The sequence below is a fragment of the Nannobrachium achirus genome (genome assembly GCF_963921795.1).
Source record: "Nannobrachium achirus genome assembly, chromosome: 21".
NCBI classification, from domain to species: Eukaryota; Metazoa; Chordata; class Actinopteri; order Myctophiformes; family Myctophidae; genus Nannobrachium; species Nannobrachium achirus.
Genome location: NC_137828.1, coordinates 57,178,792 through 57,191,660, shown reverse-complemented (window position 1 = coordinate 57,191,660; position 12,869 = coordinate 57,178,792). Strand labels below are relative to the sequence as shown.

The 12,869-nt window shown below is 44.1% G+C and overlaps 1 protein-coding gene across 1 annotated transcript in view; it reads left to right on the top strand.

Annotated features, from left to right (window-relative positions):
• LOC308306800 (MAGUK p55 subfamily member 7-like) overlaps nucleotides 1-12,869 on the top strand; it is a gene marked incomplete at its 5' end in the record, with an annotated part of 139,009 nt that overhangs the window by 36,881 nt on the left and 89,259 nt on the right. The window contains one exon of the mRNA XM_080751842.1: nucleotides 12,277-12,405. Within this exon, the coding sequence (XP_080607968.1) occupies nucleotides 12,277-12,405 (129 nt within the window). The remainder of the gene's footprint in view (nucleotides 1-12,276; nucleotides 12,406-12,869) is intronic.

Genomic DNA, 12,869 nt, shown 5'->3' with positions numbered 1-12,869 from the left:
CATAAGCGAACCAGCATTTTGGGGGTTTTGCGATCTAAATCAATTGACTTTGCATTTATACAGGAGTCTCATCTTTTAAAAGAGCATTCCAACCGATTGGCTAATAAACATTATCGTGTTTTAGCCTTTTCAGCTGCTTCTTCCAAAACCAAGGGAGTAGCCATATTGGCTAGACGTAACCTTAGGTTGGATTCTTTGGGTGATTGGTCTGACAGTGACGGGAGGATAGCTGTTGCTAAAATCCGCTTGGAGGGTAAAATGCTAGCACTAGTCTCTGTGTATGCTCCAAATGTTTTAGACAAAGAGTTTTACAAATTACTAACTAAAACCTTATTGGAACTGACGGATTTCAAAATCATTGTTGGTGCTGACTTCAATGCAACATGGCAACATAACCTAGATAGATCCACTGGGGTAGAAAGCAGAGAACAAGCACTAGCGTCTGCAGAACTACGTGCTTGGGCAAACTCAACTGGCTTACTCGACATCTGGCGTTTAATGAACCCAACGGTTAGAGATTTTTCTTTTCTGTCGGGTAGGCATGCTTCGTTCTCTAGGATCGATTACGTTTTTGCCCCTGTTAGCTTGTTTCATAAAATTGCCAAGGTAGAGTTGCTCCCAATGTCACTCTCGGATCACAAGGCGGTGCTGTGTGTTGCTTCACTGAAACAGGTTATAGATAGAGCTCCTAGATGGCGGTTTAACACCACACTGCTGCGCGATGCGGCATTTGTAGCTCAGTTTCAAACTGGTTTGCGTGAATTTATAAATATCAATACAGGCTCAGTTGAGGATCCCAGAATTCTTTGGGATGCAATTAAAGGCTTTATCAGGAGTAATACAACCCTCTATGCGTCCACTCAGAGAAAATTAAGGTCAGCCAAACTGGTGGAATTGGAATCTCGGTTTTCTACTTTGGATAATTCTCTCCAAAATAACTTTGATGTTAGTACAGCAACTCAGAGGGAGCTAGTTAAGAAAGAAATTAACTCCATTCTCAAGCGCCGCTCAGAATTTCAAATGAAACGCACAAGGCAAAACTACTATTTTAATAGTGCAAGACCCAGTCACTTACTGGCTTTACGTCTTAGATCCAATGAGCATTTTGCTGATATTGTTAGTGTCAAATCAACAACGGGAGCCATGGTTACAGAACCCAAAGAGGTCAATGCCACGTTTCGTGCTTTTTATGATGAGCTCTACACCTCCGAGGTCATTCACGATGATGCAGTATGCAATAATTTTTTATCCAACATACAGTTACCAACCCTTAGCGAGGCGGATGCGGAAGCCTTAGATAGACCGCTCCATCTGGCGGAATTACAGGAAGCTGTGCTCGCAATGCGTAGGGGCAAGTCGCCTGGTTTGGATGGGATACCCCCTGAACTTTATGCCATCTTTTGGGAAGATCTAGGTCAGCTGATGCTAGACATGTTTCGATATGCAATTGAAAGTGGCTCTTTCTCCAGGGATGTGAATGTAGCTATTATATCATTATTGTTGAAGAAGAACAAGGATCCCACAGATTGCGCAAGCTATAGACCGCTTTCACTTCTGAATTCTGATCTAAAAGTTTTTGCTAAGGTGCTTGCGCGTCGCTTGCAGGGTTTTATGACCACCTTAGTACACTGTGATCAGACAGGTTTCATAGGAACTAGACTAGCCTCTGATAATGCTAGACGACTATTGCATATCATCGATAGGGCTAAGGAGCTGAGGACCCCCGCCGCAGTGTTGTCGCTCGATGCGTTGAAGGCATTTGATCGTCTGGAATGGTCTTACCTGTGGGCTGTACTAGATAAAATGGGATTTGGTGCTTCATTCATACATTTTGTTAAAGTACTTTATTCTAATCCGTCAGCGATGGTCCTAACCGGTAAGATCTGTTCGCCGCTATTCACGATTGGCAGATCTTCGAGGCAGGGTTGTCCCCTTAGTCCTCTCCTTTTCGCACTTTCACTCGAACCCTTGGCTCAGACAGTGCGTCAGTCTGCAGATATTACTCCTGTTTCGATTAACAACACACAGCATCGCATTTCCCTATATGCTGACGATATTCTACTGTTCATTGAGAATGCACCACAGTCAATTACTCATGTCCTTCAAATCTTTGATCAGTTCAGTTCCATTTCCGGCTACAAAATTAATTGGACGAAGTCAGCCCTTCTACCTCTAAATGATCAGATGAGATCTGCTATCCTGCCGCCCATAATCCCAGTAGTAAGCCAATTCAAATATCTTGGCATAGATATTTTCCCCTCTCTTCAGGCTATTGTTAAGAACAACTATGGTGACACTCTAAATAAGATTTGTCTTGATTTAGATAGATGGTCATCTTTGCCCAACTCTCTCCAAGCTCGAGTTTCAATCATAAAGATGAATGTTCTTCCTAGGGTTAACTTTGTAAGCTCTATGCTCCCTTTGCCACCACCGCCGCAATACTGGAATAAGCTTCACTCTTCGATATCTAAGTTTGTGTGGAAAGGGAAACGCCCTCGTCTTAAACTTTCTCTATTACAGCGTGCTAGAGATGATGGCGGCCTTTCATTGCCCAACTTTAAATTTTATTATTGGGCCTTCACGCTCCGCCCCCTTTTAAATTGGTTTAACCCAGCAAATAAGGTTTCTTGGAGAGAGCTTGAGGAGAGTTTAGTGCAGCCTGTTGAATTGAGAGATCTTATCTATTCAAACATAACTACACATCAATGCAAAGTTCGCTTTGGACCTATCATTTCTCATTTAGTGGCAGTATGGAGAGCAGCTGAAAAGATGTGTAAGATTGATTGTAAATGGAACTTATTTTCCCCAGTGTTCAATAATCAAAGACTTTTAATCGAGGATCGCCCCATTCGCTTTCCAAGGTGGAGGGCTAAGGGGATTCGTACATTAGGGGACTTATTTGATAGAAATGGTTTACGACCTTTTCGAGATTTGTGTGACATCTTCAATCTGCCTGGAAATACCCTTTTTTTCTACTTCCAACTGAGATTGTCCATGAGGACCTATGGGGTCCCATGGCAAGCTCCCCTTAGATTGCACCCCTTCCATGAGTTTATCTGTGATGGTAACAGAACAAGAGGTTTGGTTTCCACCCTCTATGGTTTTTTATTAGACTGTAGTTATGGGCCCCTATCTGTTGATACTGTTTGGAGGAATGATGTACCAAATTTGGACCCTGACTTTTGTTGGGACACAGTGTGGTCTAACATTAGGCTATCTTCTAGAAATCCAGACCATCAACAAATTCATTTAAATTTTGTTCATCGGACTTATTTAACTCCCCGCAGACTATGTGCTATGAGGATTTTGAATAATCCCAACTGCACTCTCTGCGCCTCAAATAGTATTGGTACCTTCCTTCACATGGTTTGGGAATGCCCAAATGTGTCGTCATTCTGGAATATGGTTGCCTCAAAACTTTCAACTATTTTTAGTATTAATATCATATCTTCTCCTTCTTTATTTTTATTAAATGACGTCTCACAGTTGCAACTAAACAATATACGCAAGCGCATCTTCTTTGCTGGATTAACGGCGGCGAAGAAGATGGTAGCTACGCGGTGGAAACCTCCTCATACGTTAACGTTTCGCCAGTGGGCCTTAACCTTTCTAGATATAGTATATTTAGAGCAGTCGATAGCAAGGTTACACGGAGCAAAAGAAGGAAACATTAATATGTGGTCGGACATTGCAGATAAGCTTAAGGCTATGATTCAAGAAATCACTATATAGTGGTAACAGCCTAGCACAGGCATGCACTATTGTACATTCCGTGTTGGTCCGGGGAAAGGGGGTGGGTGGGTTTTCTTTTCCTTTTCTTGTTTTGCTATTGTTTGTGTTTGTCTGTTAATTGCATTTTTCTTTTGATTAATGTTTTACTTTTTCTTGTTCTATTCATATGTATGTCTCTAATTTTATGTTATGGAAAATAAAAATAATTGATAACAAAAAAAAAAAGTGGTTCAAATCTTCCTGGTATTTGAGGGTTAATATGAAAAAGGTTGAAAACGGCCGGTATATAACATCCATGTGGGTTTTGAGGTTACAACGAGTGGGGGGTGAATGTGTGAGTCTTTGCGTCCCGGGCCCGCCTACCATACCACCACCACATCCCCTGGGGGAATACAGGCAGCAAGCTTTTGGCCACCCCAGTGGGGCAGCCAGAGCCCATGCATGCCCACAGGCAGGCTCAGGGGCCTTGATGTAAACTGAGCAGGACTTGCTGCTGCTGCTAACGGGGTCCGGAGGGCCAAAGCCAGGAAAGCTATGTGCAGGTTTATTTGGACAAGCGCAGTGATCTGTTTTTATAGGATCCCTATTATGGCTAATGAACACAAACACACAACCCATGAGAGAAAGAGAGAGAGAGAGAGAGAGAGAGAGAGGACAGATGACTGGAAAACAAGGGCGAGACCTCCGGGCTCCTCCCCCCCTTCCCCCCCTTTCTTTTCGTTTTCATTCATTCGTTCATTCTCTCTCTTTTCTGTTCATCCCTCCATCTCTCCCTCTATATGTCCCTCAGTCCCTTTCTTTCTTTCTTTCTTACTTTCTTTCTTTCTTTCTTTCTGACTGTAATTAAGTAGGCTACATTTACTCAAGTACTGTACAAGTACACATGCACTGGTGTAAAGTAACTAAGTACTAAGGACTATACTTGCATTGTGAACTTGTAGATCTGCTATTTTCCAAAGAATTTTATAATTTTTTATACATTTGAAAACGTGTGAAGTTTCAACTTTTTTTTTTCCTGTCACCTACACGAAAACTGAAACTGAAACTTAAAGGAGCTATAGTCAACTTTTTCTTGAAAAACGGACGCTAAAATAAAAATAATGTCGAAAATATTTTATAAAAAAGATTAAAAATGACCACAAAAAGCATAAAATAATGATAAAATAATCATTTTGGCCATTGTCAGGCTGACTTTGTTTATATCCCTCTTCTATTATTTATTTAAGGGATGTAAACAAAGTCAGCCTGACAATGGCCAAAATGATTATTTTATCATTATTTTATGCCTTTTTTGGTAATCTTTTAATAGAAACACATGTATGAAGCTTAATATTTTTTATAAAATATTTTCAAAACATTAGTTTAATTTTAGCGTCCGTTTTTCAAGAAAAAGTTGACTATAGCTCCTTTAAGTGAAATCACTTACCTGCAAGTATATTTTGATACAAATAGTCAACAGTACATTTTTAATTCCAGATTTCCAGACGATTTTTACATTGCAGTATTGATACTTTTGCTTAAGTAAAACCCTTCCCGGTCGTGCCCTCTGTGCGCTGAGCTGCAAGGAGGAGATCGGCTCTAGATTCAATTAGGAGGCAAAGCCACAGATACTGACTCATAACAGTTGGTGCACATGACCCTGAAGGAACACAATACGCAGAGCGGTGTAGCAGCCCAAAATAACCCTGTCCATATAACTATACCCTGTTCTATTACCCCGGGGTGTATTCTGGGCCAGACCACTTTATACCCCAGGGTATAAACAGGATAGCTCAGAATATAGCCCTCTAGCCCAGGTGCGTGCGTGCGTGCACAATCCTCACCTATACCCCTGTTTTACGACAAATTCGGAAACAGGAACTTGTCTTGACATGTCAGGAGGTAGGGGTGTAAGAAGATTAGGTAGGGGTGTAACGGCATAGGGCCATTTGTGCTCTGCATTCAACAAGGAAGCCCAAACAACGGCAGGCAGTTTGCAATGTCTGTGTTAGAGAGAGAGAAAGAGAGAGAGAGAGAGAGAGTGACAGTGGAGAAGAGTATTGTCAGCGAATAAATGCATCTACTGTGGCTTGAGACTCCTTCACCAGTACAACTACTGTGTAAAGCTTGTAAATTATATCCATGGGCTCCATTTGTATCTTGTTAAAACCAACATATCCACAACGAGATGATGTCACGCAGCTAACAAGCTAATGAAATGAGCTAAACTGATGGACCAGCAACTCATTTAGTGACAATCTCCTTACATAACACACATTATCTGCTGAGGCTCCCAATTTTAATAAAGCAAAATCAGTCACTGGCATTTGTGCTTTTTTTTTTTTTTTTGCTATATCTAAAAAGTACCGAACCTTGATGCCAACATATCATATCATAATTATAATCGAACCGAACCGTGAATTTTGTGAACCTTTACATCCCTAAGACTCAGTATAGCTAACACCTACTGTAGGAGAGAAGAATATACTGTAAGAGATTAGAAGAGATAACCCAAAGAGCTCAGTAAAAATAGCTCAGCAGAGATTAGTAATTTGTTGGATCTGGGAGACCATGTGACCCAGCGTTACCAGATGTCCGGTCAAGTTCATTGACCAAGTGTTCAGTTCAGTTCCAAGAAGACTAGATCGCAGTCGTCAGATTGCCAGCAGTAAGTAACTTACAATTACCCGGCGACGATCACTGAAGACCATTAGCAACGGTAACATAACAATTATCCTGAGACAATTATCCGGACAGTACCAGAACGGGGTTACCTTCCGGCTGAAATCTCAACAAAGAATAACTCCTCCGTCTCTGCTCGAAGCTATCCTTTTTGATAACACCCGAAATTAAACCAGACCAGACGTCATCCGGGCATTGAGATTGCCGCTCTGACCGGACAACCTGCAGTGTCAGCCCGTAGTCTTATCAAACTACGCTACTATGTCCTCCTTCGCCATGTGGGAGAGACCCCGGAAGAGTTCACCCGATAAGGGAAGCTATGTGAGTGCACACTGGTGACTGTGAATGTGTTTATCCATGCCAGCATGCTGCCGGTTTATGTGTACAAGCATAAGAGATGTGTGTGTGTGTGTGTGTGTGTGTGTGTGTGTGTGTGTGTGTGTGTGTGTGTGTGTGTGTGTGTGTGTGTGTGTGTGTGTGTGTGTGTGTGTGTGTGTGTGTGTGTGTGTGTGTGTGTGTGTGTGTGTGTGTGTGTGTGTGTGCGCGCGCGCGTGCGTGCAACATTTCTGTTTGGCTTTTAGGCTTTGAAGTTGCACATGGCAGATATGACACATAACCTAAATATACAAAGAAACTACTGACATATTTGACAACTTTATACTTTAAAAAGAACATTGATAGTGGAAATAGCCGATCTACAAGCTCATAACTCATCGCGACATGCAACGCGTTGTGAGCTTGTAGATCTGCTATTTCCACAATTTTTTACTTAAAATAAATGTATGAATATTTTTCAACATGGAAAAACGATTATGACGATTTTGATCGCGATTATGTCAAATAATTGCGATTAGATGATTATGTAATAATTGTGACAGCCCTAGGTGTACCTGTACCCATGCATTTGCTCTCCCGTGTTTTGTGTCAGCAGTCCCCAGCCGTGGTCTGTGACATGTGCTACGTATTAGCATGCAGCTGGTCCTGTTATTTTTGTTATTTTGTATTTTATTTAAAAAAAATAAAACACTGTGGTGCCGCACAGGGGAGCAGTTTGGAGGAATTAGGCAGCCATGGAAGAGAGGACACTCAGGGGTCATGGTATTAGGCTTGATGGATCAGGTTTGCAAGAAACGGACGATGTTAGTCCAAACGGAAAGTGCTGTGTGTGTGTGTGTGTGTGTGTGTGTGTGTGTGTGTGTGTGTGTGTGTGTGTGTGTGTGTGTGTGTGTGTGTGTGTGTGTGTGTGTGTGTGTGTGTGTGTGTGTGTGTGTGTGTGTGTGTGTGTGTGTGTGTCTTCAGGAAAAAATTAAAACCTGTGTTCTAAATGTAGTTATTATTTAGTCACTATAGCTCTTGTTAAGCCTACCATTCCTATAGCGGACATGTCATAATTATAGACAAAAAAGTCACAATGCGACACGTTGTCAGCCTGTAGCCCGTCTATTTCCGCTTCTTTTGTGCGCCACTGTCATAAGACAAAGCGTTCATAAATTGCCCTCATTGACAATGTAACATTTTAATCAGAGGGAAGAATTGGCAGTTTTTGTTTTATGCGTGTGCACACACAGACATTTATGTGCATGTACCGACATGCCTGATCTTATTCTAGTGACCAAGGCATTTGAGGTGAACAAGGCACTATAAAATCCAGAGTTTAAGGGTAATTTTGATCACTGAGATGCCCCCCCCCCCCCCCCCCACACACACACACACACACACACACACACACACACACACACACACACACACACAGCACACACACACACACATTGTAATGCTTAATTTATGCTCAGTCGTATAATGATGTTGTGCCTAAAAAAAGCAGATTTAGATCAGCTATGTTCTGTGCGTGTCACCGTCGTATGGTGCAAAATGCAAATTTTGGTTTGCACTAGGCTTTAGTAGGGATGGGACGAAAATCATTATTATCGTTTATCGTGATAAAAAACACTCAATAATTGTATTGTGGAGATTTAAATTTATCGTGATTTTTTTATCCTCCATCATGCACTGGATCAATTCAACTTTTTCAATTAAATTTACCTTTTAAACCCTCTATTGGTGAATTGGTGAAACGGAACTGGAAATAACGTACTTGATACAGTCTTTTTGTTTCACTCTCTACCAAATGTCTTTTTGGCAAATGTTCCGCCCCAGGATAATGGATGTTGGGGATATTTTGATTATCGCGATATCGTAAATCGTTTTGTCACAATAATCGTGACATGATATCTTCGTCCCATCTCTACCGGACGCTGTTGATGGATGTGTTGATTGCCTTTTGTTGGCCTCAACTCTGTGACCCTTTTGGGTACGCGACCCCTGCGTGCTGCTGAGTGGCCACATGTAGGTGCGGACCCCCACAGTGGGAGACCCCCAAACCCCACCCTGCCTGCTGAGTCAGGGCCAGGCTGTGATTGACGCCTGGATGACCCCATGACGGCCAACATGACGTGTCGGCAGTGGGTCGTGAGTGACAGCCAAACGCCATCAACTGGGGTCCACGACACCGCACGCGTCCAACCTCAGACTCCAAACCACCCCCTCGACCACCCCGGGACACGGGGTTGCGTCCTTTAACCGCCGCTGTTTTCGGAAACTCTGGGAACTCGATACGACGCCACATTAAAAGAGCCCCCGCCTCCAGGAAAAGAGCCGAGCAGAGCAGAAGAAAGCAAAGTCGGAATGGAAAAAGAGACGGCGGCCGCAAGGATCAGGAGCGTTCCTCTGCAAATATTTGCTCTGTAATATTTTATTCTGCTCTGAATGGACCGCAGTCTTACTACTGTACTCCCTCTCGTTCAGTGGCGAGGACAATAAGTCTATTATAGAATCCACTGTGTGTGTGTGCGTGTGTGTGTGTGTGTGTGTGTGTGTGTGTGTGTGTTTGTGTGTGTGTGTGTGTGTGTGTGTTGTCGAGGGACCCCTCTCTCCTCCTCACAGATAAAATCATCCGATCAGATTTTGTCTATATTGACCCTATCAAAACACTGCAGAGAAAGCTGTGCCTCTTAAAAAGTCCACCAGTCCCCTCCCTTTATGGCATGACACGATGCTATAACCACAATTTATATTCTGTAATCCATCCAGAATGGCTTTCGGCATCCCTTTTCCCCCCCAGAATCCGCTTTCCCTTTATCGTTGGCTTCAGCATTTCAACATTTCATTATTTTTCTATTTTTTTTTATTTATTTTTTATTCCGCAGTGTTCCAGCAGATAGCTCAGAGCCATAAAAATGCAAGCATCCGTCCGTCATGCAATACAACACATAGCTATCTATTTATAGGCCCGGGGTCTGTTGCACACTGTTGGCCTGGCCTGAGGGATCCTTCCACCTGGCTGTTTCTGGAGGACAGTTATGGAAAGAAACGCAATGGATGTTAGTGATAGAAGAGCAAGCGAGGGGAGTGTAGAGCAGGGATGAATATCCGTATAAAAAGCAAGGTCAGAGATAAAAGACATGAATCAACCACTATCAACCGTGGTATCCCTATTTTGGGGGCGAAAACATTTCAGAAAGAGCAAAAACAGGTGCAAACAACGCATGGTTGTGACACGTAAATGTGTGTGTGTACATGTATACTATAATTTGTGTATGTACTGCACGTGCGTGTATACAGCAGGGCAGGCACGTGCACACATAGACATCAAAGGGGGCTTGAGCCCCTGCCCTTTTATCCGTCTGTAAAAAGTGCCCTCTCCAGACCATGAATGCAGTTTTTACCATGGTGAAAGAAATGCAAATGCCCTCTTTCCATGAAGGCAGCATTCAGAATTGCCTTGTTCAAACTCTCCTGTACTTGAATGCAGCGTCTTATGTTGAAAGAATTGCCCCCTCTGTGTAGAAATCCATGCCATACAACACATCTCCAGTATTGACTTGATTATGCTTGGTTCAGTGTCTTATCAAGCACGGAAAATAGCCGACCTTCAAGCTCACAACGCGTCGAGCTGTGACGCGTTGTTAGCTTGGAGGTCTGCTATTTTCGATATTTTCACCCAAAAAGGCCCTTTTAGAAATGTCAGCACCTGCCTCTCTAACATTCTCTGCACGTCCCTGCAGCAGGGTTTCCCAAAGTGGGTGCCGCAGCACCCTAGGGTGCCGTGATGCCAGTCCTGGGATGCCACAGAATAATCTGATAAGATTTGGAATTCATCAATATCACTACAGACCCGATTTGCACTGTACTTGATGAGTTGTGAGCTTGTAGATCCGCTATTTTTGGTGAACCTCCCCCCCAGCATAGGGATGCTGGGGTTCAAGTGGTTAAACGTCAGGTATACATGTATTTTCAGTCAGTTCTGATGGAAACGGATATTTCTCCGTGACATAGCCCAGTGGTTCTCAACCTGTGGGTCGGGAGCACCCAAATTCATTAACTAAATGTGCAACATTGTTTTCTCACATCCAGGATATTCCAAAGTTCTATTAGCTATACTTTTGACATTGGCCAAATTGTCAAATACAGAAATTGTGAAAATAGCCGATCTACATGCTCACAGCATGTAGATTTCACAATAGAACCAGCCGTGTTCTATTGAGGTTCAAATGCGATTATTTTGGGGGTCGCTGCCTCAAAAGGTTGAGAACCACTGACATAGCCTACCGTATCTCAGGTGGAAAGATGTACACACTTAGTGTATGTCACGTAATATGATGTAAGATTCAATCAAATGTGTAATTCAGGGGGTGCCGTGGATGAGAAAGTTATTTACAGGCAGGGGTGACCCGAGTCCAAAAAAGCTTTGAAAACCTCTGGTACACAGTATGCATGTGTGTAAACGCTCCGGCCGTCTGTCCTGTCTCTCCCATCTGCTCCCAGTTAGTAACATCTTGAACGCTGCACACTGCAGTGTGTGCTGCTCCTCTGTCATAAAACACAGCGCTCTTCTTCTCCGCGCTCCTCTCCTCCTCTCCCTCGCCAACACAACACCGTCTCTCTCCTTCTCCCTCCCTCCCGCTCCCTCTCTCTCTCTCTCTCTCTTTCTCTTTCTCTCTCTCTATTTCTGGCACGTGTGTGGAGAGATGTTTTTCACTCCGCTCCTCGATCACGGAAAAAAAAACGTCCCGCTTTCCAGCTGCATCCCGGTGTGGACACGGAGCCGTTAAATAGTTTGAAAGATGAATCTCTCAATGGCATCATTCTTGTCTGCGTCCCTTCTCTCTCTCTCTCTCTCTCTCTCTCCCCCTCTCTCTCTCTCTCTCTCTGTATCCCTCACTCTCGCTCTGCTGCGCGTTCTCTCTCTCTCTCTCTCTCTCTCTCTCTCTCTCTCGCTCCCTACAATGTGCAAAATACCTGAGGTGGCCGAGAACTTCATTACTTTGACTGCCGACACAGCGCAGCATCACACAACAAGAGCCCACCGTTCCTGTGAGACACCACTGTACCCCCAACCCCCCCACCCCCACCCCCTCCCCGCGCCCCCTGTTGTCTCCCTGGAGTGCCAGCGGTGATTCATAAGGTCGAGCGGCACTTTTGGGGCCCCCTGGGGGGGAGGGGGGGGTGCCTTTAATCAGAGAGATGAATGGAGGGCGGGCGGGGTAATGACAATTAACACATGTAGCACGGAGCAACTGGTCCCTGAGTGCACATCGAATCCATCACAAGCTGGCTCAGGGGGGTGGAGGTGGGGGGGGCAGACACCCCAATCCATAACCGTCCTCCCCTGCTGCACTCTGCCTTTGCTCTTCCAGCCTGCGTGCAAAAAGAGAAACGACAGGTTGGCGCGGTGATGGAGCGCTACGGCTATACTTCACTTAATCGCTGATTAGGTCAAGTCAAGGGCCTTTCGTTGGTCTGAGCGATGATGATAACCTGCTCTCTCTCTCTCTCTCTCTCTCTCTCTCTCTCTCTCTCTCTCTCTCTCTCTCCTCCTTCCAGAGCCTCCTGGCTGTCCATGACACGGTGGCCCTGAAGAACTACGAGCCCGAGCTCCCGCCTCTGCCGGACATCGACGACGACGAGGATTCCGTGAAGATCATCCGCCTGGTTAAAAACAAGGAGCCTCTTGTGAGTACCTACTTTACTTTGGTTACCTGGGGAGAGAACAGGCTAACGGACGTATGACTGTCTTAAACCAAATACCCGTTGTAATCGTCTGTCTGTCTGTGTCCCTTTCATGCCCATACATTATGGAGATCTCTTATCTCTGTCTGCCTGTCTCTCTTTTGTGCCCATATATGGTGTTCCGTATATAGGCCAGGTCAGTGCTATGACGTCAGGGTATGACGTCAGAGTGCAGACAGACATCAGACGGACAGACAGACATTCTGTAAATTAATTGCGACCGAAAGTGACATCGCTGTGATGTCAGGGGAATCACTCTTAACAGAATGGGTTTGCCGCTGACATCATAAAAGGATATGATGATAAGATATGAGGTCTTTCACATAACGAATAACTGAGTAAGCATGTTTGGGCTCTCACAGCATATCTCCATATACAGTACATGGATCTCCATATATGGGTACCAG